The sequence below is a fragment of the Mustela nivalis genome (assembly GCF_964662115.1).
Source record: "Mustela nivalis genome assembly, chromosome: 9".
NCBI lineage: Eukaryota > Metazoa > Chordata > Mammalia > Carnivora > Mustelidae > Mustela > Mustela nivalis.
Genome location: NC_139028.1, coordinates 112,951,639 through 112,978,978, shown reverse-complemented (window position 1 = coordinate 112,978,978; position 27,340 = coordinate 112,951,639). Strand labels below are relative to the sequence as shown.

General features: G+C 43.5%; 1 protein-coding gene across 7 annotated transcripts; it reads left to right on the top strand.

The window, feature by feature from the left end:
* Positions 1-602: 602 nt before the first annotated feature.
* MAJIN (membrane anchored junction protein) lies at positions 603-26,325 on the top strand. 7 transcript variants are annotated; one of them, XM_082748395.1, is made up of 12 exons: positions 603-834; positions 1,203-1,366; positions 9,294-9,410; positions 14,551-14,596; positions 17,525-17,600; positions 17,772-17,897; positions 18,966-18,997; positions 19,303-19,394; positions 20,601-20,664; positions 24,446-24,518; positions 25,267-25,384; positions 25,994-26,325. In XM_082748395.1, exons 3-12 carry the CDS (start codon positions 9,310-9,312, stop codon positions 26,037-26,039), a joined length of 774 nt encoding a protein of 257 aa, XP_082604521.1. In that variant the 5' UTR covers positions 603-834; positions 1,203-1,366; positions 9,294-9,309; the 3' UTR covers positions 26,040-26,325. The 7 variants fall into 7 exon arrangements, with proteins under 7 accessions (XP_082604521.1, XP_082604524.1, XP_082604519.1 ...); XM_082748398.1 differs by having other exon boundaries at positions 25,275-25,384; positions 25,994-26,096; XM_082748393.1 differs by lacking the exon at positions 25,267-25,384 and having other exon boundaries at positions 603-761.
* Positions 26,326-27,340: the final 1,015 nt, after the last annotated feature.

Here is a 27,340-nt window from a genome sequence, read left to right as displayed (position 1 = left end):
TACAACACCATGGACAGGATCAAAGGAGAGAAGAGTACAGAAAGTGCTTGCACGATGTTCCACACGTAGTAGGAACTCCGCGGTAGACAGCTCCTGACCGGACCATCGCAGGGATTGTGTGCACGATTAATGAACAACAGTGTATAGGCCAGGGGCGCCTGGGTGGCTCAGTGCGTTGAAGCCTCTGCCTTCGGCTCAGGTCATGGTCCCGGGGTCCTGGGATCCAGCCCCATATTGGGCTCTCTGCTCCATGTGAATTCTGCTTTCTCCTCCTCTCTCTCTCTCTCTCTGCCTGCCTCTCTGCCTACTTGTGATCTCTATCAAATAAATAAATAAAAATCTTAAAAAAAAATGTGTACAGGCTGCATAGTGACAAAAAGGCGCCAAGAGCCTGCATCCCGGCGGGTGGAGCTATGGGTCACTCCCAGCCTCGGCTCCGCCCAACCTTTGGGCGGTGTCGCCGCACCGCGCACGCGCACATCATGGCCAGCCTCGGAGAGCGCGCCAACTGGGGGAGGCCAGGAAGAGCAATTGCGCATGCGCAGAACGCCCAGTCGGTCGAGAAAGGGCGCAGGGAGCGCAGCTGCGCGCGCGCAGAACGCGTGACGGGCGCGCGGCAAAAGCCAAATCTCGGGCGGGGAGTGAGTGAGCTCACGAGACGCGCTTGGAGCGCAGTCGACGCCGGCCCCTTTCGGGGGCGCTCTCTCGTGGCAGCAGAGGCCGAGGCCACTTTTACGAGGCCCGAAGAACCCTTAGCCTGTGTAAGAGCCCGGCTGGGCCCGGGAAGTTCTTGGGTATGAGGTAACGGCCACAGCGGCCTGGTTCTCCCCTGAGGTGCGCGCTTCGTTGCTGCGTTCCGCAGCTGCACTCCCAACCCCGAGGGCCAGGCCGTGGCCGCTTGCGGGCCGCGAGGGTGCGAGGGAGGGCGGGGGCGCGCCGGTGCAGACCCGCCTCCCGGGCTGCCTCTGGCCGCACCCCCTCCTGGAACACCCCCCTCCCCACTCCCTCTTGGAACACCTCCCCACTTGGGACACCTCCCCCACTTGGGACCCCCTCCCGCCCGGGGAAGGAAAGCTGCGCTCGGGTCTGCAGCCTCCCTCGGACCCAGGCTTCGCGGTTGCCATGAAAGCAAGACTTGTCCCATGGAGACATTTCTTGTCCCGTCGTGTCTTCGGGATCTCAGCGAGTTTCTGCCTTCTAAGGCCTGACTGCACCTCGGGGGTAGAGACTGGAGTCACGGCCCTCGGGGAGGCGTCTGTGTTCACTGAATCTTGGCATCGGAGAAAGTGGAAGGATTCCGGCGCCCGTAGCTGCCTGTACCTCCTCGGCTTTTCTGAACCTGATTCCTTCGTTTGCGTATCCGCAGGTAGCACACCCGCCACAGGACCCCAGCAGTCCACCTAAAACCTCCCTCTGGCACCTCGACATTGGGCATGTCCCAATAAGGACTTCATATCCTCCCCCTCAAAAATTTACTTTGTAAGGCTACCTTTTCCAGGAACTGGCCCTTTTTTCCTCTTCAATAAGTTGCTCAAGCAACTAGGAATGATCTTTGTTCTCTCTGCCTCCCCTGTCAATTCACGCAGTCATAGCTAGATGACTTCTTAGGCATCTTGCAAACCAGTGACTGTAGACCAGGCTCCTTACCAGCCTCTGCCTTGAACCACAGGCTGGTCCTGGTCCTTTTTTTTTTTTTTTTTTTTTTAAATCTGCTCTTGTTCTGGGTTATTTCCCATAGTACAACCAGATACACACATCTTTAACTCACAGCTGTGTGGTCATTTCTTTATTATACCCTTCAGTGCCTTCCTATTGCTCTTAGGATAGACTCCATGAGTCATAACCTGGATTGTAAGTAAGGCCTTCATCCCTTCTCTAGCTATAGCTTCTTAGATGATCTCATCTGTTCAGTAGCTTTAAATCATCTAAACACTGATGACTTAAATTTATATTTCCATCCTGATTTCCATCTTTGCACACTAGGCAACCACCCTCTTGGCATATCCACCAAGATGTCTAAAAGGCCTCTCAGGGCGCCTGGGTGGCTCAGTGGGTTGGGCCGCTGCCTTCAGCTCGGGTCATGATCTCAGGGTCCTGGGATCGAGTCCCGCGTCGGGCTCTCTGCTCGGCAGGGAGCCTGCTTCCTCCTATCTCTCTCTCTCTCTGCCTACTTGTGATGTCTCTCTGTCAAATAAATTAAAAAAAAAAAATCTTTCAAAGGCCTCTCAGACTTAACCAAAACAGAATGATGGGAGTTTTCTCCACAAATCTCTCACCCTAGAATCCTTGCCCAGCTCAGTAAAGGGTATGTACCATTATCTACCTAATAAACTAGCAAAGGCTAAAAACATAAGAGATATCCTTGATTCCCACACCTAGGCCATCAGTCTAAAATATACCCGAACTATTCACTAACTACTGAAACTCCAGTCAATATCAGCAGCATCTTTCCTTTGAATTACTACAAAAGCTTCCTGACTGGTTCCCTGCTTTTACTCTTATCCTTGTACAGTTCATCTTTCTTTTTACTTTTCTTTACTTTTTTTTTTTTTTAAGATTATTTATTTTAGAGAGAGAGTGCATGATCGTGGGTTGGAGGGGAAGGAGAGAGAATCTCCAGCAGACTCCCCACCCAGCTTGGAGCCCAACGAGTGGGGGCCTATCTCATGACCCTGAGATTATGACCTGAGCCAAAATCAAGAATTGGACACTTAGCCAGCTGGGCTATCCAGGTAACCCATGTACAGTTCATCTTTCTGAAGCATAAATCATTTCACTTTTCTTTCTAAAACCCTTACCATAAAATTTGAACTCTTTACAGTGGCCTACAGATCTTACATGTTTTGGTTCCTGCCTTTCTCTCACTTCATCTCCCTCTAGCCTGTCTACATTCTCTGTGCTCTAGTCACACTGACCTTTCCATCCATTAAACCACCCATCGCAGGGCATCTGTGCTTGCTGGGTTTTTTTTCCACCTTGACATGCTTTTCCTCTTGACTTTGCATGGTTGTTCCACTTTCCACGAAAGCCTCAACTCCGCTGTGATCTTGTCCGAAAGGCCTTCCCTGGCCTCAGTAGTTAAACCAGCCTCCCAGTCACTCTTTACTATAAAGCCCTATTTTCTTTTCTTTAGAGTACTTGGAGTACTTCAGGTTATATTTATGTGTTCATTGTTGCTCTCCACACCTGAAATGTAAGCCCTTAAAGACAAGTTATCATGTCTTTCTAGTTACCTACTCTAAACATGCTCTTTTTTGTTACCTACTCTAAACAGTGCCTAGTGCATAGTAGGCTCTCAGATGTATGCCAGCTGACCCACTGCTTATCTCTCTATTACTTTCATAGCACTGTCCTTTTTGCCCACTATCTTCTGGGTCACTACACTTCTGTCTTTTGAAAGTGCCATGCTCTCTCCCAGTTGAGGACTCTTACATCTGCTGTTTCCTGTACCCACCCCAGACCCACTCTCTGTTGGTGCCTCCCTAACTCATACTCATCCCTCAGATGTGAGTCTGTTACTTACAGTTGGCTTCCATGATTTCCATTCTAGGGTAAGAGTCTCTATCATGTTGCCACATCACCCTATTCCTTTTTGTAGCAGTCATCACACTTAAAATTATTTGTAAGCTCTTTGCAGGTGAGAACCAAATTCTTACTATCTCCACTATATCTCTGGCACTTCGTTTCTGGAACATAGTATGTATGTGAGTATTTGTGAGCCGAATGAGTGAATGTTGAATGAACATGAGAATGAGAGAAATCAAGTAAAAATGAAGAGAGCAGTTAGAGTATAAAATAGCTGAATCTGCCTTCCTACTTTAATAGAGGTTTTTTGATCTTGTGGGATAGGGACAGGAAAGCATTATATACATTGAAAGTGCTTTATAAATATGAGATTGTTTGTTAAGATCAGTTCACCATCAGATCCCTATGGTTTGATGGTTTTTCAAAGTACAAAGCTTTATATGTTTCTTAGCAATAATAACTGATTTTCTTATTTGAGAGCTAGGCTTAGGTGGTAAAATATAAAGAATTGAGGCTAATATGGTGTGTAGGCCAGTTCATAATCAGCTAGACTATCTTGCTTTAGCAATACATCTGAGTTTTAGTCTTGCCCTTGTTGTATGATCTTGGCCAAATTAGAAGATGATCTCAATTCAGATACATCTTTTTGTAAATACAATTCTTATTTCCCCAGTATCTCACCAGCATTGGATTAAAGTTAGTAAGATATTTCAAATTTCCTGTGTGAAATTTGCTCTCTTTACATAAAAAGTAATTTAGTTTTCTTATTAACTTAATTTCTTCAGAATCTGCCATTGTTTCATGGCAAGAACAAAGCTGTATATTTTAGAAGCTTTCTTTTTACACTTTATTAGTCTTCTGTCACTAAGACCCTTGAGATAGGTACATCAAAGACTAAAGAGTTTTTAGCTCAAAATTATAGAAGGTGTTCTTTTCTCTCCACCACTTGTCCTTCTGAAACTATTGGTACTTTTTCCCCCCCATTTAAAATTTTCTTTCCTACATGAACTGCTTCAGGGCAACTCACCCAATGGTGTAACCAAAAAATAAAATGTCTTTCTTTGCCAGCAGTTTTACATCCAAATGCTTTTCGGGTTCCTGGAGTTGGTAGGATGTTTAGAGCTCTGCACTATAATGTTAAAATGCTAATAGGTTGATTGTCATTAAACAAGCCACAGCTTCTGGTTAGGGTGGAGAGAAACAATATCATTCTATTGTTTTTCCAGAATAGGGAGCACAGATCTGGACCTATCGACCAAAGGCAGTTTTTCCAATAGCTTTTAGGATGGTTAAGATGTAAGTGGAAGTGGCACTTCGGTCCCAAAAGTAGCAGAAGAGATTAACTTAGACTCCTTTCTGGTCTATTGAGTTGTCCAGTAGGCCTTTTAGTTTCATTCTGGGGCATCTTCCTACCTCTCTGTTAGGTTTAGTTACTCCTCCTCTCTCAAACAAAACAAAATATGACACTTCCAAGAGCAAATCCTGAACAAATGCCAAGAGCATTTTAAAGATTGTGTCTAAAGAGTGGGAAGAAACCTAATGAGGAAAAATGACATTGATAAGCATGAAAGTATCCTGGGTCGTCTTAGATTAGTATCTTCTTGTCCCGTATTTTAACACTGCTTTTTAAAAACATTTTTTAAAAGGTTTTATTTATTTGAGAGAGAGAGCATGAGAGGGGAGAAGGTCAGAGGGAGAAGCAGACTCCTCGAGGAGCTGGGAGCCCAATTCTGTACTTGATCCCAGGACCCCAGGATCATGACCTGAGCTGAAGGCAGTGGCTTAACCAACTGAGCCACCCAGGTGCCCTGATTTGTTTTTAAATAAAGAATAACCTATGTGTAGAGTGCTACAATAAGCAATTATACCTTCATTATTTCATTAGCTGTCCTAGTCACTCTGCAAGGTGAAGAAACCGAGAATAGTTCCTTTTGAAAATAGAGCTTGAAGACAAACAAATGTGAATGTGACCCTTTAACACCGCCAAGAAATAATTCTAAGAACATTTAATCAGAAAAGCTTACATTTTGATTTGATCCCTTTGTACCCAGATTGAGTTTGTCTCTAGTCATCCACAATTACGAGATAACCAGGGATTACAGTTTATAAAGTGACTGACAGTGATGTGTTGTAATGGAAAATGTGTGGGCCAAAGGAATCAGCAGTCTTGGGGAGAACTAATCCTGGTTGCATTCTGAGTTATGTGACCTTGTGGAACTTATTTCCTACTTTGGTGAAATCAGTTTCTTCTCATACCCTCTAAAATGAAGGGCATGGGGTGTCTGGGTGGCTCAGTGGGTTGGAGCCTCTGCCTTCAGCTCAGGTCACGTTCCCGGGGTCCTGGGATTGAGCCCCACATCAGGCTCTCTGCTTAGCAGGGAGCCTGCTTCCCTTCCTATCTCTCTGCCTGCCTCTCTGTCTATTTGTGATCTCTGTCTGTCAAATAAATGAGTGGAATCTTTAAAAAATAATAATAATGAAATAAAATAAAAAATAAAAATAAAATGAAGGGCACTTGAGGCTATAGGCAACCGTGAGTCTCTAGTTGGAAATATTCTCTAGTATAGAACCTCTATTCTGAATATAATTTAGTAGAGCCAGGCAGATGTCTGAGACCAGCCAAGGACTTGTGAAGGCAAAAGGAGAAGCTGGTCATCTGTCTTCAATCTAAGTTCTAAAACTTGGGTAGTAAATCCACAGTATCAGTGGGATTTCCCTATCTTGTTGCCCACCCTCAGTTGTCGCAGAGCCTGTCGTATTAGATCTGCCCAGTAAATGTATTTTGAATAAATGCTTATGAAAGATCTTTTGTTCTTTAACCCTGTGGAGGATTTTTCCATCAAATGTCCCCAGATATATTGAATGACAGGACTTCCTTATCATCTCCTTCCACCGCAGTAGTCAATATCATTATCCTCATAGAGCCTTCAGCCCTGCTTTAGATTCCATGCACTGACCCAGATGTTTATTTATGGGAAACAAATGACTAAAAATCTTTAAAAATCTAACATCCTTGCCAGTATGTCATTTAAAGCTAATTATTGGGGGATTTTCAAAGAAAGGTTCTTGATTGGGATGTGTCAGATTTTTGCGCTGAGATGAAAGATAGTTTTCCTCTCTTATTAAATTTGCTTTTCTAGTGAGGCATTAAGAGAGAAACTTCAAATATATCAAAAAGCTAATGTTTATATAATACTCTAGAGCTTACGAAGTGTTATTTACAATATAATCATATTTAATACCTCAGCAATTTGACAGGTAGATGGGATTCCCATTTGCAGGTGTGGAAACAGAAACGATGAGGCCAAGTGTCTTGCTCGGGGTCTAATGACTAATAAAAGGCAGAGCTAGGACTCAAGTCTTGATCCTCCCCTTCCAAGTCTTATGTCTTTCCAACTAATGGATATTGCCTCTAAGCTTTTCTGTTTTAAACCCATCGTGTTTTTTGATCACCTAAAAATGGGTTGAGAGTCTGACCCTTCACCTGTTAAGATCCCATAGTGTCGTCATGAACTGCAGTACTCGTGTTGGGAAATAACCTTGTGAAATCTTTGAACCACCACCACTTACGTGGTTCTTCTGGATTATGCTCTCTAATCTTTATTTTCAAATGAGGTAATTAGTGTGTGTGGTGTTTGTTTCTGAAGCAGGCAGCCAGCAATTAACAGGCAGGCCCCAGCCAGAGAGGGCTGTTTTTACCTCTCTCAGGCAGCCAGCTGTGGCACAGTGCATGAAGTTTCCTCTCTGGACTGTCATTTCCAGCAAATGTCCTTCATTTCCTTTACTCTGATCCCTCAGCCCTCTGTCTGTGATGACAGTGACTGGATTTTAGGAGAACCCTCTGAATAAGTGAAAGCTAAATTTTTGTGGCAGCAACCCAAGTCTTACCGGTAGACTCCTTTCCTACTTTGAAAAAATGTCACCTTAGCACCAAAAACACAATCAAATCTAGTTCAGTTCCTCCCATGCCTTGGACATGGGAATCAGTGAGATTTTTTTTTTTCCTTTCCCTTCAGGATATGAACAATATTTCCCCTCTGGTAACTTTGCAGTTGGCACCAACTATTTCTTTTCACTTTTGACTGCAATTCTAGTCTAAATAGTCTCATGGGCTCTGGCTCCAGCCTCCTGTCATTCTAATCCCAAGCAGCCAAGATCAGACACTGGAATATCTCTTTACTGGCAGGCCCAGACATGAACTTTGCAAATTGTGGGAAATTCCATTCTTTGGGCACATAGATCTCCGGACTCCACCAAACAAGAGTTTTCCCTGCTGAGTAGAAATGGTATTGGGGTAATATGGAGGAAAGAATAATAAAAATAGTCTTTTATGTGTATATAATATTTTAGTACTTACAAAATGTACTTTTTTAAAAAACTAAAACCCTCAGAAAGCAGAGTGGAAAAGTGGATAAGTGCATCAAGTCTGGCCCTGTATTACCTCACTTTGAATCCCGATTCCAACATTCATATAACTATGGGGAGGTTAATTCATCTCTCAGTGCCTCGGTTTCCTTATCTATCAAATTTAGACTATTGATTTCAGGCTTATTGTGAGGATTAAGTGAGGTAATATATGTAAGACACTTAAAATAGGGCATAACAAAAAGCTATTGTTAGTTTTTGTTATTATTGTATAACTAAGAAAACCAAGGCCTGGAGAAAATAAGGAGGGGTATAAGGGGAGCTAAGGTTCAACCCTGAATTATTCTTTCTTTGTGCCTGTTTGGTCTATGGCATCTTAGCTGCCTCTGAAATCAATACTTTGTGTTGTGTGTGGGTAGCTTTTATCCTCAGGAATTCTGGACCTCTAATCTCATTATTTATTACTTAAACTTCCATATGAAGAGACAGAAAATGCAGGGTTTATTATCCCTGCAAGTAAAAAGAAGCACAGAAAAGTCCTAATGACTTTGAATACCGCTAATCACTGTGCTTGATTCTTACTTTTGAGTGTGTCCCAAATGCCCCCTTGAAGGAGAAGAGACCTGCCATTCTCCTTTTTCCATCTTTCCCCTTTCTCCAGTTTCCCTCAGAGAGGACCTCAAGTGGGCAAAGATTCTGGAATAGGAAAAGTAAAGCAAGTGCTAAGAGGATAGTAGGCACTCTTGTGGCACGGGCAGTCTCACAAGCGGGTAAAGAGGAAGAATGGTTGGGAGCTAGGAAAGAGAAGGCGTTCCTCGACAACACTGGAAAACATTAGTGTACATCCTTATTTGCTGTATTAGCTGTGACAGGACGGTGTGCTCATCCCTTAATTTCATCTAAAATTAATAGCAGAGGTCTTCCTAATTATGCCACCTTGATGCATTTGGGTTGTTTCATTATTTGACTTGAGCCCTCTTCACACTGGCCCTAGGTTCCAGGGAAAGTGGGGACAGGGAGGAGAATAGATTCAGGAGATATTTGGGAGATAGACTTAATCTTAACAAAAACCTTGTGAGTCATCAGATGTTGCTATTATTAGTCTCACGGAGAGAAGTGATTTGCCTGAGGTGTAAGGCAAACAACAAACCTTGAACTCAGGTGTTTTGATTTCAAGGATAGAGATTATCCCCAATCACCATATATCTTCCCCATGCAGGTAGGAGAATGATCCAGGTGATTAATGTAGACAGTTAATATAAAAACTAACCGATGTTGAGTGTTGAATATTTTACTCATGAAGAGATGCTATATATTGGGCAGGCTCTCTTTCCTATACCATAAAGTTGATAAGGAACTGTCTTTTGCTTTTTAATAATTCTCTCATATTTCTGTTTTATTAGGCTATTGTTTGGAAGTATGACTTTAAAACCCTTCACCTACCCGTTTCCAGAGACGAGGTTTCTTCACGCAGGACCCAATGTGTATAAATTCAAAATTAGATACGGCAACAGCATCAGGTAATTTTAAAGCTAGGAGAGTAGCCTTTGCAAATACAGGTCGGTACATTCCCATGTGTCATCTCTTCTCTGCCTTCACTCAGTCCTGGAGACTGGCTGAAGTATGTAGGACTCTCTTTCCCAGATATTTTATATTCCATATATTATTATTCAGGTAAGTTTCTAAATTAGTGATGGCATACATTTGGAGCAGGGGTTCTCAATATTTTTTATCTCAGGATCCCTTTGCACTCTTAAGATTATCAAGGATCCTAAAGAGGTTTTGATAGTTGTGGTTATACCTGCCAATATGTGTCATATAAAGAGTAAAACAAAAATTAAAATAGCATACTTATTAATTTAAAAATAATATATCATTAAATGTTAACAGATAATATATTTTATTTAAAATATCTATATTTCTAGGGGCACCTGCGTGGCTCTCTTAGTTAAGCATCTGACTCTTGATTTCTGCTCGGGTCATGATCTCAGTGTTGTGAAATCGAACTCCACATCAGGCACCACACTCAGCGGGAGTTTGCTGGAGATTCTCTCTTTTCTTCTTTCTCTTCCCCTCCTCCTGCTCATGCTCTCCCTCTCTCTAAAATAAATAGTAGGGACGCCTGGGTGGCTCAGTTGGTTAAGCAGCTGCCTTCGGCTCAGGTCTTGATCCCCGCATCCTGGGATCAAGTCCCACATCAGGCTCCTTGCTCTGCAGGGAGCCTGCTTCTCCCTCTGACTCTGCCTGCCTCTCTGTCTGCCTGTGCTCACTCTCCCTCTTTCTCTCTCTCTCTGACAAATAAATAAATAAATAATCTAAAAAAAATAGTAAATCTTAAAAAAAAACAAGTATATTTCTAAAAAATTAATGAGGAGACTGGCATTATTCATATACCTGGGACTTACACCAGGAATTCAAGGATGGTTCAGCATACAGACATCAACCAGTATAGGGGCATCTGGGTGGCTCAGTCAGTTAAGCATCTGCCTTCACCTCAGGTCATGATCCAGGGTTCTGGGATCAAGTGCTGCACTGGGCTCCCTGCTTGGTGGGGAGTCTGTTTCTCCCTCTGCCCCTTCCCCCTGCTTTTGTGCTCTCTGTCTCTCTCATGCTCTCTCTTTTCACTCTCAAATAAATAAAACCTTTTTTTTTTAAAAAAAAGAAATCAACCAATATAGTACACTGCATTAATAGAATGAAGGGTAAAAAAAAACACATAATCATCCCAACTGATAAAGAAAAAGCATCCAAGGCAGAGACAGCCACTCCTCTGCTGTACTGTCTGCCACTCCTTTGAGGTGTATTCAGTAAACTTTTACCTCCTTTAAGAAAAAAAGGGGCACGCCTGGGTGGCTCAGTGGTTAAAGCCTCTGCCTTCAGCTCAGGTCGTGATCCCAGGGTCCTGGGATCGAGGCCCGCATCGGGTTCTCAGCTCAGCGGGGAGCCTGCTTCTCACTCTCTCTGCCTGCCTCTCTGCCTGCTGTGATCTCTGTCTGTCAAATGGATGGATTAAATCTTTAAAAAAAAAGAAAAGAAAAAACATTTGACCAAATCCAGCACCCTTTCATGATAAGAACAGTCAATAAACTAGGAATAGAGGGGAACGTCCTCAGTATGATAAAGGCCGTATAGGAAAATGCCACAGCTAATGTCACAATCATTTTTAGAAAAAGCTTTTCCCTTAATATCAAAAATAAAAAAAAACTGACTGACCATACAAATTAGAAAGGAAGAAGTGAAACTATATCTGTGGAAAATGTGATCTTACATGTAGAAAATCCCTGCCTGCCTCTCTGTCTATTTGTGATCTGTCTGTCAAGTAAATAAATAAAATCTAAAAAAAAAAAAAAAAAAAAAAAGAACAAAATTGGAAGATTTGTACTTCCCAATTTAAAAACTTACTACAAAACTACAGGTAATCAAAAAGTATGGTAATGGCATTAGGACAACTTTATAGACCATAGAATAGAATTGAGAGCCCAGAAATAAGGCCTCACATCTATGGTCACTTTTTTTTTTTTTTTTAAAGATTTTAGTTATTTGAGAGAGAGCATGAGAGTGGGGGAGGGTCAGAGGGAAAAGCAGACTCCCTACGGAGCAAGGAGCTGGATTTGGGACTCAGTCTTGGGACTCCAGGATCATGACCTAAGCAGTCGCTTAACTGACTGAGCCACCCAGGCATTCTGATCAATTTGTTTTAACTAGAATGCCAAGACCATTCAATAGGGGAAGAACAGTCTCTTCTCTTTAATCAGTGGTTCTGAGAAGAGTAGATATCCACATGTAGAAGAATAAAGTTAGACCCTTACCTTATACTGTATACAAAACTTAACTAAACATAGATCAAAGATCTAGGGGCACCTGGGTGGCACAGTTGAGCTACCAACTCTTGGTTTTGACTCAGGTCATGATCTCAGGCTTGTGAGATTGAGACCCATATTGGGGTCCATTCAGTGTGGAATCTGCTTAAGACTTTCTCCTGGGGCGCCTGGGTGACTCAGTGGGTTAAGCCTCTGTCTTCGGCTCAGGTCATAATCTCAGGGTCCTGGGATTGAGCCCCACATTGGACTCTCTGCTCAGTGGGGTACCTGCTTCTTCCTTTCTCTCTGCCAGCCTCTCTGCCTACTTGTGATTTCTCTCTCTGTCAAATAAATAAATAAAATTTTTTAAAAAGACTCCTTTTCCCTCTTCTTCTGCCACCCAATATAAATAAATAATAAAATATTTTAAAAAATAAATCAATGATCTAAATTTAAGAGCTAAAACTATGAAACTCTTAGAAGAAAACATAGTGACAAGTCTTCATGACTTTGAATTTGGCAATGGTTTCTTAAACACAATACCAAAGACATTGACACCAAAAGAAATTAGATAAATTTGGACTTGACTAAATAAAAAAATTTTTTATAATGGTTTTATTTATTTGAGAGAGAAAGCATGGAGGGGAGGGGCAGAGGGAGAAGCAGACTCCCTCCTGAGCAGGGAGCTCAATGCAGGGCTCAATCCCAGGACCCTGAGATCATGACCTGAACCAAAGGCAGATGCTTAACCTACTGAGCCACCCAGGTGCCCTGACTAAATTTTTTTTTTTTTAAATTTATTTGACAGAGAGAGACATCACAAGTAGGCAGAGAGGCAGGCAGAGGGGGAGGGGGAGGCAGGCTCCCTGCTGAGCAGAGAGCCCGAGGTGGGGGCTCAATCCCAGGACTCTGAGACCATGACCTGAGCCGAAGGCAGAGGCCCAACCCACTGAGCCACCCAGGTGCCCCCAACTAAATATTTTTAAAAATTTTTAAAGATTTTATTTATTTGACAGAGACACAGAGAGGGAATACAAGCAAGGGGAGTGGGAGAAGGAGAAGCAGGTTTCCCATCAAGCAGGGAGCCTGATGAGGGGCTCGATCCCAGGACCCTGGGATCATACCCTGAGCCAAAGGCAGATACTAACAACTGAGTCACCCAGGTGCCCCTAAATTTTTTTTTTTTAATTGTGCATCAAAGGACACTATCAGCAGAGTTAAAGGGCAACTCACAGATGGGAGGAAATATTTGTTAATCATATATCTGGTAGAACTTTAATGTTTAGAATATAGAAAGAAGTACAACTCAACAGCAAAAAAAACCCCAGTTTTAAAATGGACAAAAGACTTCACTAGACATTCTTCAGTGGAGATACACAAATGCCAATAAGCACATGAAAAGATGCTCAGTATCATTAGTCACTACTGAAATGCAAATCCAAACCACAATGAGACAACTTCATACCTACTAGGATAGCCATATAAAAGAAAAACAAAACACCACCCAGAAAATAACAGTTGGCAAGGATGTAGAGAAATTGGAGCCCTTGTGTAGTGCTTATGGAAATATAAAGTAGCGCACTTGCCATGGAAAACAATTTGGCAGCTTCTCAAAAAATGAAACATGGAATTACCACATGACCCAGCAATTTCATTTGTAGGTATGTGCCGCAAAGAATTGAAAACAGGGATGCAAGCAGATGGTTGTACAACACTGTAGCGATATTATTCACAAAAGCCAGAAGACGGAAACAACCCAAGGGTCCATCAGATTGTGAATGGACAAACAAAATAGAGTTATCTATATGGTGTGTATAGATATATATACAATGGAGTATTATTCAGCCATAAAAAGAAAGTTGCAAAAGAAATGAAGTTCTGATATAGGTACAACATGGATAAACCTTGAAAACATTATGCTAAGTGAAATAATCCAATAACAAAAGGAAAAAATATTGTAGGATTCCGCTTCCATGAAATATTAAATAGGAAAATTTATAGAGAGAAAGTAGAATAGGGGTCATCAGGGGTGGGGTGGAGGGCAGAATGGGGAATTATTGCTTAAGGAGTATAGTGTTTCTGTTTGGGAAGATAAACTTTGAAAACAGTGGTGATTGTTACACACCATGGTTATAAGTGTAATTAATACCACTGAATTGTATACTTAAAAATGTTTAAAAAGGGGTGCCTGGGTGGCTCAATCATTAAGTGTCTGCCTTCGGCTCAGGTCATGATCCCAGGGTCCTGGGATTGAGCCCCACATTGCACTCCCTGCTACAAGGGAAGCCTGCTTCTCCCTCTCCCTCTCTCCCTGCTTGTTTGTCTCTCTCTCTGTCAAATAAATAAATAAAATCTTTTTTTAATAAATAAAATCTTTGGGGCGCCTGGGTGGCTCAGTGAGTTAAAGCCTCTGCTTTCGGCTCAGGTCATGATCCCAGCATCCTGGAGTCGAGTCCCGCATCGGGTTCTCTGCTCAGCAGGGAGCCTGCTTCCCCCTCTCTCTCTGCGCCTGCCTCTCTGTCTACTTGTGATCTCTCTCTGTCAAATAAATAAAATCTTTTTAAAAAATGTTTAAAATGGCAAATTTTAGGTTATATATATCTTACTACAACTTTAAAGTGTGTTAATTTAAAATAATAATATATCCATTAAATGCTAATACATTTTTATTGGAAAAACCATATTTTAAGACAAAACGTTAGTGAGAAGATGGATATTGTTTTAAATTTTTGCAAATCTTACTAGTCGTGAATGGAGGTGTCCTTTTTGCTCTACTGTCTTCACTTTACTGACAGTAGAGTCTACTGTCTTCACAGTTTTCCTTCTCGGTTTACTTACCTCTGATCTGTTTACCTTCTAGAGGGAAAGACATAGAGAATAAGGAAGTCATCGTCCAGGAGCTGGAGGTAGGGAAAGAAGCACACGACTTCTGGGAAAGTTATTCTTTAAGCGAAGGATGTGTCCATATCCAGATCTTAATTATTTCCTGTGAACTGAGTCACAGCCTCCACCTGATCTCTTGGCTTCTCCCTGCCATATTTCCTCTGCAAAGAAACTTCACTGTTTTTCCAGGAAAATTAAAGCCTGTATCCTTTGTCAGTTCTCCTAGTTGAAGTGTCAGCACCTTTGAGGTGGAGTTCTATTGTTTCCACCAGAGTTCCCGGCCCTCCGCAGCTCTCTTTTGTGGCAGCTGGCATGGAGAAAGCTTCTGGAGGACTGCCACCTTCCAGGGCTCTGGAAACCTCACCCTCCCAACTACTGCCTTGTACTTGACGTTCAGGAAACTCAACTGTAAATACACAGACAAAACTGCTGTGCCTTCGCTTTAATTGGAAACATTTGCAGTTTGCTCTATTCCCACTTCATTTTCATTCCTTTTCTACCCAGCTTTAGGTTCTCCCACAGGAAGAAGATCGAGCAAGTCAACAGCTTTGTAAACTGGTGAAAGCATTGTCCAAGGAGTTATAGCCCTGGGTGCTGGCCCTGGATTCCAGCCCTGGCTGAGCCACCAATTAGCTGTGCAGCCCCCTAGCAAATCGTTCTCGTGGTCTTAATTGTCTCATTCATAAAATGAGAGTGCTAAATTAGGTTGTCTTCTAACTTCACAACTCAGTGATTTAGGACTGTTCTAATTTATGAACACATCTGCTGCCATATTTCAAAGAATTTGAATACAATGAAATATACAAACAAAACTCTATGAAACCAGAAATTTAAGTCATAGCCTTAAGGTATGGTATCTATCTATAGCTCTTTGGCAAAGTGTTTTTTTTTTGTTGTTTTTTTTTTTAAAGATTTTATTTATTTGACAGAGACACAACAGGAGAGGAAGTACAAGCAGGGGGAATGGGAGAGGGAGAAGCAGGTTTCTCACTGAGCAGGGAGCCTGATGCAGAACCTGATCCCTGGAGGCTGGGATCCTGTCCTGAGCTGAAGGCCGAAGCTTAACGACTGAGCCACCCAGGCATCCCTCTTTGGCTAAGTGTTGAAAGATATGTTAGGCTCTTGTAGGAGCTCACAGACATCATTATAACTAACAGTTATTTTAATATAGAACCATGACAGTTTTCTGCTTATTTTAGTAGTGAGTAGAAAGTGTTTATTTTACTTTGCTTCAGTTAATTCGGGCAGAGAAAAACTAAAGGCAGCATAGTAAAGTGGAGAGAGCATAGACATTAAAGCCAGTCACATCTGGATCTGAGTTAGGTTCTGCCTTCACACTGGGATTTGGGGGAAGTTACCTGTATTCTATTTTTCTACCTGTCAGTGAAGTTCATAAAAGCCCCTGTCTCCAGGCTGTGGTCACGATGCGAGTCGGATGTGTGCAGTGCTGGCCACACAGTGAGCAGCTCCATACATCATCACAGCTAGAGAGCGTCTGTCTGCACTTATGAGCCCACCAAATCTTTCTAAGTGCTTCTTATATGTTCTTACTCTCAGTTTTGAGTCAGACATTACCATCCTTTTTCATTTATCCAGAAAATGTTTACTGATAGGTAGTGAGCTTCATGGTTAGGAGGGTAAACTCTGGAACCCCATTGCCTGGGTTCATATGTTGGCTCCACCATTACTATCTGTGGAACTGGATAAGTTGTTTCACCTCTCTTTCTTTTGGCTTCCCTGTCTATAAAAAGGGAATAATAGAGTGCCTATCTCATAAGGTCTCTATAACTGTTAATGTGTATAGTAACAATAACATTTGACATCATGATTATTCAATAAATGTTAGCTATTAAGATTATAAGACAGAGGCTCCTGGCTGGTTCAGTTGGTGGAGCATATGAGTTTTGATCTTGAGATCATAAATTTGAACCCCATGTTGGCCATATAGATTATAAATAAACTTTAAAATTATAAGCCAGATACTATGGTAGTGCAGAGAATACAAAGATAAATAAAGCACCATTTCAGGGAACCTGGGTGGTTCAGTGGGTTAAAGCCTCTGCCTTCAGCTCAGGTCATGATTTCAGGGTTCTGGGGTTGAGCCCCGCATTGGGCTCTCTGCTCAGTGGGGAACCTGCTTCCTCCTCCCTCTCTCTCTGCCTGCCTCTCTGCCTACTTGTGATCTCTGTCTGTCAAATAAATAAATAAAATCCTAAAAAAATAAAGCACCATTTCTGCCTTCTGTGAGCCCCAATACAAGGAAATCGAGGCTTAGAGAAATGACCAAATTAAGACTGAAATTCAGATGTTTTCCCCATAGAAATCCAGTAGTCTTTTTATGATACCAAACTGTTTAGTTGGTTGAATACTAATAAGCATAGGTTAATTAGAGACTAATCAGTTAAGATTTTTAAAAAGTAGAAGAAAAGGCTGAACTTAAGCTAAAGTAAAAAAACTACAAATCAATAAATACCAGTATTATTCATTCACACAGTCAGTATACATTTACTTGAGGTAGACACCATAGAAGGGATGCTAAAATAAATCAGGTGTATATTCTAGCTCCAGATCTCTCAGTAAGGAAAATAAAACATATGTGGATGGAATGTAATAAAGATCCAAGGCTAACTACTGTGAAGTTAGAGACTAATAATTAATTTACAACTTGGGGAAATCAGGGAAGAGTTTCCAGAGGAGATAGCTTTTGAACTGGCCCTTAAAGGATAGGTAAGATTTGGAAATAGGCTGATGGGTAGAAAGGGCATTTCAGGTAGAGGAGCAGACTCTGCAGGAACACAGAAATGGAGAAGCAGAAGGCATGTTCAGGGAATAGTTCAACTTTAATGGAATACAGAGTATAGAAAAAGCAGCGCCAGGTATAGACGGAAAGATTGGCCGGGACCAGACAGTATTAAAGTCATTTCAAGTTGGTTGGTTTGTTTTTTTTCCAGGATTCTATTCGTGTAGTCTTGGGAAACTTGGACAATCTGCAGCCATTTGCTACAGAGCACTTCATTGTATTTCCCTGTATCCTTTCATTTCTGGATAGAAATGAGCTGCAGATCACATTGGAGATCCAAATGGAAGCCACAAACCCACAGGCCAAACCAGGGAAAGGAGAGGGTCTTATCCTTAAAGTAGTAATCAAGGGTTCATACGGACTGATTTCTTTCCTCACTCCTTAGCACCGTTTTCCAGATAAAAGCAAATGGGAGAGAGTGTCCCACCTGAAATTCAAGCATGGGGAAATTGTCTTGGTCCCCTACCCATTTGTTTTCACTCTATATGTGGAGATGAAATGGTTTCATGAAAACCTGTCACCTGGTAAGTAGAATGATGGGAGTGAGAGGTAGAGAAGAAATGGGGATGAATGTCCCTGGGTTAGCAGTGAATGTCCGTGGGTTAGCAGTGCACGCTCAGTATGGCAAAATGGTCAGCCAGACTGGGCCCCAGCGCTGCACGGGGCAGAGGTTAGGAACGGAGTGCTCCAAGCCAGACTGCATGGTTCAGATCCTGGTGGATTTGCCACTTAACAGTTGTATGACCTTAGATGAATTAGTTAATCTTTCTGTGCCTTCTTTGTAAAATGGTGAAGAATAAGGATGGGTTGTTAACAGGATTAAATAAATATACATACTGGTAGGTGAAAAGGAGTACAAACTCTGACAGTAATCACTCAGCGAAAGCGATCTATTATAAAAAATACCTCCTTTCACTTTAGAGTATGCAGTGACTTTCACCTTAGGGATGTCTTAAAGGCATTCCCAATTTTTAATCTCTGAAGGCCATTGCTATTTTTACTCATAGAGGGACAAACATACCTTCCAGTTTTATTGGGAAAAGAGTGCAAAGGCCTTGCTTCAGAATATCTCCCCAGTTTGTTTATCACTGATGTTTGAAGTTGCATCTTGTTTCTTTTAGTAAGGATCATTCCCTTTTAAGTGGCATATCATTAGAATACAGTACAAATGTAATACTTTTGAGCTTATAGATGACAATAGTTCTAAAATGGGGGAGGAAGAGAATTTGAAGACATTGTATTTCTACCAAAAGTGGTATCAGGCAGAAAGAAGGGCAGACACAAGTTTTTGTCTAGGACAAGTTCTGAGAAATAAATGATAGCCAGAAATCCAAGTGTAACCACATCTTGGGATGCCTGGGTGGCTCAGTGGGTTAAGCCTTTGCCTTTGGCTCAGGTCATGATCTCAGGGTCCTGGGATGGAGCCCCACCTCAGGCTCTCTGCTCAGCAGGGAGACTGCTTCCCCCTCTCTCTGCCTGCGTCTCTGCCTACTTGTGATGTCTCTGTGTGTCAAATAAATAAATAAAATCTTAAAAAAAAAAAAAAGAAACAACATCTTGATCCATTATGACATTTAAATTTCCTATTGTAGGGGAGCCAATAAATGACAGTCCTCTTGGCTTGGTAAGTTTGCCTTTTCTATACAAGATAACAATTGCCTTTATTGCCTTGTGTTGTCCAAAAGGTTCTGCTCTCACCTCTTCCTCTGCCCCTTGGTCGCTGCTCAGATGCAGTTAAAATGAGACCATCTTTTTACTGGTGGCTAGATTTCTGAGACCGTCTCTAACAGAATGCCTGTCCTTACTTGAAAAGCTGGTGTTAAAAGTCACTTCTGGCAATTTAAAGATGGGGAGTTCTCTTCACTGTGCCCTCCTGAACTGTGAGCAGCTCTGGAAAAGGAGTCACAGGAGGCGGGTTCCTCTCTGAAGGTCCTAGCGGAGAGGAAAGCAGCAGGAGCCATGACGAGGAAACGAAAACGAGTGGAAGTGCCCAGCTCCCCCAGCAGGCCGGCGCTGGACAGGTCAGTGGTGTTGGGAGAGAGTCTAAATCCTGCATCCTGGCTAGGCTTTGCCAGTGATTGCTGCCACGCAATCCTGACCTTCAGTGAGTCACTTTTTGTCTTGGGTTCATTGGTAGTTGCCTATTTCCATGGGTGGACTAAGGAAAGGAGGCAAGTTGATGTTTGCAATACAATTGGAACACGATTCCGGCAAAATGGGATTCTTCTGTTCATCAGACAATGGCTGGGAGGAAATGCAATCAGATCTATACCGTTGAATCTGGCTTGTACTTAGTGAACATTTAGTATGGTCATACTACCAGAAAGCGTAAGACTTTGGAAGTCCCCAAATATTATACAAGAACATAGAGAAACCTGCAAAAGAATGAGAAAAATGTATATATAATTCTGTTTTACCTAGTAAGCTGTAAACATTTGGAATTCTACCTTAAGAGATAGAGTAGGCTAAAATGGGAATGTCTGCAAGAGGTTATGTACCAATTACTGCGTGAGATGCTGCAACATTAGCGGCAATGTTGAGCCCATCCCTAAACTGCTGAAGTTGCTGTCGTGGGGGTTACTTACCTTCTTCTTCCCAGTCTCTGTCAGGGACAGAGTGAATCAGTAAGGAACACAGTCATTCTTATTAGCACCCAGAGACGGCAGCTAGAATAATCCAAGATGTGGTCTGCCCTCCAGCCCAGTGTGCTTTCAGCCCGTGTTCACAGAGAGCAGCTCCTCCCTTCCCGGGATGGCGCAGTCTCACACAGGAGTGGTAAGGGTGGACCATGAGGGGGTTGAGCCCTCTACCCTCCAAATGCACATGTCAGGGAAGAGTTAGGAAATTTCTTTCCCAGCCAGGTGGAATGTGAAGGTACTTGGAGGTATGAAGCTTTGCTCAGTTCTGTTTGACTGAATTTTCCATGGGGATGAGGCCTCAGACTTGCCTTTCTCTGGGTTTGATGCAGGCAAGTATTTAAAAATCCGATTACCTGCCGGCAATCACATTTTTCCTTTCTCAACCCCAGATCGCTAAATATCTCAAATTGGGATTCTGCTGTGAATTAAAGCAGCACCCAAAGAGAATTTGGCCACACGATTTATTCTGCAGGCCAGGAGTGGTATAAAAATAGCCAACCTGCTGAAATATTCATTTGGGCCACATTTGCTTAAATGTGGTGATGTTGCTGCTGCCAGTAACATTTCCTGGGCTTTTCCCCCACTCAGGACCAAGATGGGGATTTCCAGCCAAGGCCCCAGCAAAAAGAAGCCCCTTATGGATACCAGGAGGGTAAGCACCAAAATGGAGGCTTTAAGGCTTCTGGCTATTCCTGCTCTGTTACAAGTCAGGCTTCCTGTTACCAGCACATCTTGGTCCTAAGTACAGACTGAGCCGACTGAACTCACTCTCAGGTTTCACCATCTGCAGAGCAACATCCAACCATTCCAGCCTTGCCGCGACCTGTCCCCAAAATGGCCGCATTTTGCACGTGGGTGAATCCTTTTGTGAAAAGGTCTTTTCTTCTCAGCTTAAAAGGCTGCTTCTTGTACTCTGCAGTGAGATAAGAAAACAGGTCTCTTGAATTGTGGTGGGATCCGATAGAGAATTTTTTTCATTTTAGAAACCTTTTTGCCATCATCTAACTGGGGTCTGAGCCTGGGAACATCTAGTTTTCGTAGATGAGCTAGGTGTGTATCAGCATGGGGTACTGGTAAGAGAAAACTTTGTAAGGCAGCCACGGGCTGACCCCAGTAGTATTCGATTTCATTTGTGAGGCTTATTCCCCATTTTGATATTCCTATATCCTATATCTGCTGCTACTCCATTTCAGAGCCTCTGTTCCACAGTAGTCTCTAGAAGAGCGCTCTTTTTCTTTTCTTCCCCTCTTGAGATAGCCGCTATTTGTGCCTTTTTCTTACTTTTCACTGATCACTCTACAGTAGCTCCGACCTTCCACATTTAAATGCTCCCAGTTCACCTCCCTCGCCTTCCCAAGTCCCATCGCATGACCAGTCACAGAGCCAACACCTATCCGTGCACTTATTCAGCAGACTTACTGGGTGTCTACTGCGTGCCGCGTGTTAGAGGTATCCTGCCCTCCTCTAAAAATGCCAACGGTATAAAGCTAGGCAGATAATTATTATTTTTTTTTAAGATTTTATTTATTTACTTGAGAGAGAGACAGTGAGAGAGAGCATGAACAAGGAGAGGGTCAGAGGGAGAAGCAGACTCCCCATGGAGCTGGGAGTCCGATGCGGGACTTGATCCCGGGACTCCAGGATCATGACCTGAGCCGAAGGCAGTCGTCCAACCAACTGAGCCACCCAGGCATCCCTAGGCAGATAATTATTGATAGATGTGCTACGTCCAGGAATAAAGGAAGTACAGGGAACAAAGGAACCACAAAGGGGAACGTCACCCAAATCAGGTGGGTGTGAGGCAGGCCTCCCAGAGGAGCTCAGAGAACTAAGGCCAAGAGGAAGGAGAACGGCGCACTTGGTGACTGCAAGCCAGTGTGCCTGGGGCTGGCTTAAGTGAAAGTACAGTGCTAAGAAATGGTACTGCAGAGGTCGGCACAGGCTCGATCATGAAGGACCTAAGGCTGCCTTCAAGAGCACAGGATTTCCCTAAAAATTTCCCTAAAACATTTTTAAAGTAGAAAAGTAAAGTGATTTTCATTTCTAAATGGTTCTTCTGCCTCCTGTTTGCAAGATACTGTGTTAGTTGCTGGGAGGCATGCAAACACGTAAAACCTGGTTTCTTTCCAGTAACTTACTGTTTAGTTGGGGAAAGAGAGAACCCTTAGGGACTCGGACCTCTGCCTCTCAGAGTAGGGGCAGGGCACAGGACCCATTGTGCAGAGTGGCCCACTGAGTGATGATAGGCAGGTGATTGCCCTCTTCTATACTCCCGTCCTTTCAAGAAAGAAGAAGAAGACATGAGAAAGTACAGGAGGAGTACATGAAGATCTGAAGAACAAAGACGCTTTATACAACCCAGAGAATTACTATTAAAAGAACATTTCCCTCACTCTCTATCCTTCATACCTTCCTATTCTTAGTTTGACACATCATCTCCCTCAAGAACAGTACCCACAGTTTCTTACTCAACATAATTACCTTTTCAACCTGATACTGGGTTTAGAGAAAAACAAGAAAAAAAAAAAACCCAAAGGGAACATGTTTATTGATTTTGACTCAAAGCCCAATGACGGTCTCCATTGTAGACCCTGTTCCCGGAGAGAGGATTTCTCCTGAATTAGACTGATCACAGTAACTCTCAGTGTAAGTCACTTGAGCTGGAAACATTGAATTTGCTCCTATGGTCCAATGCTTAATATTTCCTCTCCCCTTTGGGGAACTCAGGGTGTTGGGTCACAGTCAGTGTGGACGGTCATGTCTGAACATGACACCACTAGGATCTGGTACGGGGAAAGCTTAGAACACAACACGTATCTGAATAAGGTGTCCGTTTCATAAGAGGTGTTTTGGGGGGAATGGGAAGGAAAAGCAGACCCAATCCTTTTATGACTCCAGGTCCCAGACTAGAGATCCCACACTTCCTAAGGATAAAAAGTAGGGGAGAGCAGATGAAGAGTTCAGAAGTAAAACAGATTGTCATGTGTGTAGTTTTTGTCTCTTTTTTTTGCCACCTCTGCTTCAACTGTACATCTAAGCAGATCTGGCCCTGAACATACAGAGAACAACCTTGTGTTGGGTTGTAAGTGCATTATGTCTTGCTGGAAGTCCCAGATGGTGCCCTCAATCTTATTTCAGGCTGGGTTTTTTTCCTTTCTTATGACATTTGCCTAAAAAGACATCTGTCAAGTTTTCAGGAGAGCACAAATGCTAGACTGTCTTGTAAGGGGAATCTCCCCTGGTGGGAGACCTTTACCTTTGCCTCAGGGCCTCTGCCCTTCTGTTCCCCACTGCCAGCCTAAGTAGATGCTTTCGTTAGGGCCAGTGCAGCAGAATTTAAGCTCTAGTCGTAGTTTCATTAAATCTGTAAGAATCATTTCCTCAAGCTACAAATCAGAGCTGTATCCCTGTAAACCAGTGCTCCTGGAGACGCAGAAGTGGTCCGAGATGGTTTTCTTCCTCCCCAGAGTTCCCTTTCATGTTTACAGGAATGTTACTTAATAGCAGCCTATGTTTTCTGGAATCTGAGGTTTTGTGGAAAAGTTTCTCTTAGAAATACAGCTTAGGGTGCCTGGGTGGCTCAGTCGGTAGAGCATCTGCCTTCAGCTCAGGTCATGACCTCAGGGTTTGGTGATCAGCCGCATTGGGCTCCCTACTCTGTGAGAAGTGGGCTTCTCCCTCTGCCTCTCCTCCTGGCTTGTGCGCTCTCTCTTTCGCTCACTATCTCTTTCAAAAACCAATCAATCAATCAAATCTTAAAAGAAAGAAAGAAAATAAATACAGCTTATGCTTTGGATGGGGGCTACATCCTAACTTTCCTAGAAGCTTATCATACCTCTGCCTCCTGCCCCACCTGCCAGTCTACGTAGCTCTTGCTGTAGGATTCTTCACCAGCACAATGGCTCAAGGAACTTCTCAGCACTGCTACAGTAGTCAGGCCCTCAGGTCCTTTCCAGGTGAGGGGAGTGGCCAGTTGGCAGAAAATACCAAAGGAAATACATGAACCATGAGTCTGAATATCAGGGTGTCCACTGGAAATGTTGTGGGCTTGGAACTGGGTTATAGGATGTCCCCTTCAAAGTACAAAAGAAGTTCTACAATGGAGTAGCCCAGGGAGAAGATTGAGTTGTAGTTGTGCTTGTTGCTTAGGCCATAGTCATGTTTTCACTGTCCCAGTTCTAGCCACACTCATCACATTTACTTGTTAATGTACTGTGCCTTTGTCCATCATGTCCCTGTCTAGAATGTCCTGCTCTCCCTGACCATCTCTTCACCCTAATTAGGACAAAATCCCACTCAGCCATCAAGTCCCCATTCTAATAGCACTTGCCCTATGAAGTCTTCATTGGCTAACCACCAGTCAACAGTCAACAAATAGCATTCAGCTCTATAGGAGTAAAGTTTAAAACTTTTCTTGGTCCTCTTTTTATTAGAATGGAGAAAGAAAAACCCAGCAGGAATGGCAGGACACCCCAACATTTAACACCACTGATATCCAGGAACAGGGTAGGTTCTGGGAATTTTATTCTTTTTTAATAATCGTCCTGTCCTCTTTAGTTCTCTCATGAGCAGAGCAGTGTGGAGTTCTGAGTCTGGGCACACTTGCTGGGCGATGTGTCTTGCTCTGGTGGAGATGCCTATTGGCCATCCTCCGGGTCCGGGGGCCTGTCCTTAAATAATAAAAGCTCCCCAAAGAGAAGCAAAGGGAAACGATTCATGTACTTCTTGTGCTTCTGATGGTGAAAATGATGCTCACACTATTTGAAAACATTTCTGCGTGGAGTGATAAGTTTTGCAGAAAAGTTGGGAGGGATGTGTTTCACTTTTTTGTCTCGTTGAAGATTTATCTTTGGGAAGCTGTCTCTCCACCTCTTCCCTTCAGGGCATTAGTGTTAATATTGAAGGTGCAGTGGATGCTTGGGAGGGGCTGGGAATGCATGTTAAGGTGTTGTCTAGCATAAGGATTCGGTATGGACTGTAGTCATCACAGATGCTGGGATGTAAGCACGTGAGTTCTTCAACAAGTCGTCATTCCATGCGAAAACCATCTGTGGTCGGTGGCTAGGACTTGAGCAGTGTAAAACTCTCAGGGGCCCAACAGAAAATACTCCAAGGTTAGAAGAACATCTCCAGAGCTGAGATGAAACTGGGAAGGTCAGAACAAACGAGTCTTGGTGTAAGGCTGCCCTTGGTCCACACGATGTCCCATGAAAGCAGTCCGCAAACTAACACTTTTTCCCTGTTTTCCTTGGAGATTCTAAGTGGGAGGACAGCCTAGCCCAGCAGATCATCCCCCCACTGCAGCAAAACCATCCACCTCCACCTAAAGGACCCCCAGAGCTGGGAACCAGTGGCTTCTTTGGGTTTCTAAGGTAGGACAGGTGTCGCTCCCACCATCACACTGAGACCCAGGGCAGTCTAGCTCCAGAGTCGGCCTCATCGAGTCTCTCAGGGAAGTTAGAAAAGAAAACAGATTACCTGCATAATCTCTATTTCCCCCAGGATACTTGAGGGAAGTGAGACTCTGCACAAGGGCCCTAACTGAATCTAATAAAGACTGTGTCTTGTTCATTCTTACACCGCCCCCCCCCCCCCCCCCGCAATGTGCCTGGCATTAGACCTCGTTCCACAAATGCTGCTTGGACAGAGACGAGTCTTACCATTGGGTCATTCGGACTCTTTGGTTACCAAAATGCTTCCATTCTCCCCCTCTGCATCCAGGCTGTCTTCAGAGTCCTTTCTGCAGAAGATAGTCCGCAGATCCCTTTCTCTCTCTCCAGCTCAGCCGCCCCACTGCAATTCTCCTTCGTCATGCCCCACTCCTGAGTATCAGCTAACTTGGGTACCTTTTCAAATGCGGCTCCAGAGTTGAATCCATACAGTGATCCAAAGCAAAAATGCCCTAGTTAATGGAGCCTTAATGGGACTGGGAGAAGGGAGGGACCTCCCGAATCTCAAACCATCCTCCTCTCCTTCCACAGATCTCTCTTCCCCTTTCGCTATTTCTTCAGAAGGAGCAGCCAGTGAGCCTTCCAGATGCAGCAGGGGAAGAGTGTCCTCTCGCACTGACTTTTCACATTCCGGCCTCTGTCATGGGGAACGCGGGCTCCAAACTCCCGGAGTCCCCTTGTGGGTTTGTCTTATCCTTTGCCCCTTTACAATGGATTTTTTTTTTTTTTTCAATTTAAAACACTAAGAAAAGAACTTCCTAAAATGTTCCAGTCTGAGAGCTGTACTGCTCTAAGGGCCAGTTTAGGTCTTTCATCTCCAGCACTTAGGATCCTAATGAAAATAAATTATTTATGAAGAGTTATTGACTGAATTTCATGAAGTAGAGAGAGAGCAAACTCTTTCCTGAAGATACGGGGAAGCAAAGCCTAAAGCCTCCCCCTGGGTTTGCCTAGTTACTGTTGGGGGGATGCTTTGGGTGGGTGGGGTCCATACCCGCCTACAAACCTTAGCCTCTGCACCAGGGCTTAGAGAATGGGGTCTTAGAAGACTCACTTTCCTGAGCCCTGCTGACCCTCAAGATCTCATCTATCCCAAACCCACGCAGTTTGGCCTCAGAGTACACTCTCAGGAGATAAATGCTTTCCACTCACCTATCCCTCTGGCTTTTGACAGTAAAGTAAAATAAAGCTTCTCAGATTAACTGCAAGTTTGCCCGGGGTTGGGGCCACTGGAGAAGACCAGGGCACCTAAGCTCTGACTTCACGTAACCCGAGGGCTGATCTGGGACAGACAGGTTAGACTTGGTTGTGTGGCCACAGATCAAATAGATGGGAATTTAGGGAAACTCAGTTTAGCTCAGAACAAAGGAATATGTTATAAATATCCAGTATTAGAATGGGCCACCTTGTGAGATAGTGAGTCCTTGTCACTTCTAGTCTTTAAACACAACTGATGATCTGTCGGATGCTAGGTTCCCGTGATCAATGGGAGAATTGGGGCTGGAATGTTGGAAGTTCCTTGGGGTCCCCTTGTTTGGCCGCATTACTGGGATGGGGAGAAGACCTGGCTGGTGTAGACAGGCCCAAGTGCTGAGGGGAGAAGGGCCAAAGGGGAACTGCAAGGTTAAGGACAAGTTGCGTTTATAGCCTTTGTCCTATGGTCCCGAACATGGCCTACTTTGCAAAGATGCTGAAAGGCACAACTCCAGAATCTAGAGAGCCGAGTGCCACTCTGACTCAGACTAGCTTACAGTGAGGCCTTACACTTTCCTCTCTGGTTCAGACTTTCTCATCTGAACAACAAAGGGGTAGGATTCAGTGAGCTCTTAGGCACCTTCAAGCTAGGGTGGTGTGTGTGGCTGGCCCTGCCTTTCTGAG

Coding starts and splice junctions, on each gene's coding strand:
- MAJIN (XM_082748394.1), top strand. CDS start 9,310: ATGACTTTAAAACCCTTCACCTACCCGTTTCCAGAGACGAGGTTTCTT. Junction 18,998..19,302: donor ATGACAGTCCTCTTGGCTTG/GTAAGTTTGCCT, acceptor TCCTCTCTGAAG/GTCCTAGCGGAGAGGAAAGC. Junction 20,665..24,445: donor CCCTTATGGATACCAGGAGG/GTAAGCACCAAA, acceptor TCTTTTTATTAG/AATGGAGAAAGAAAAACCCA.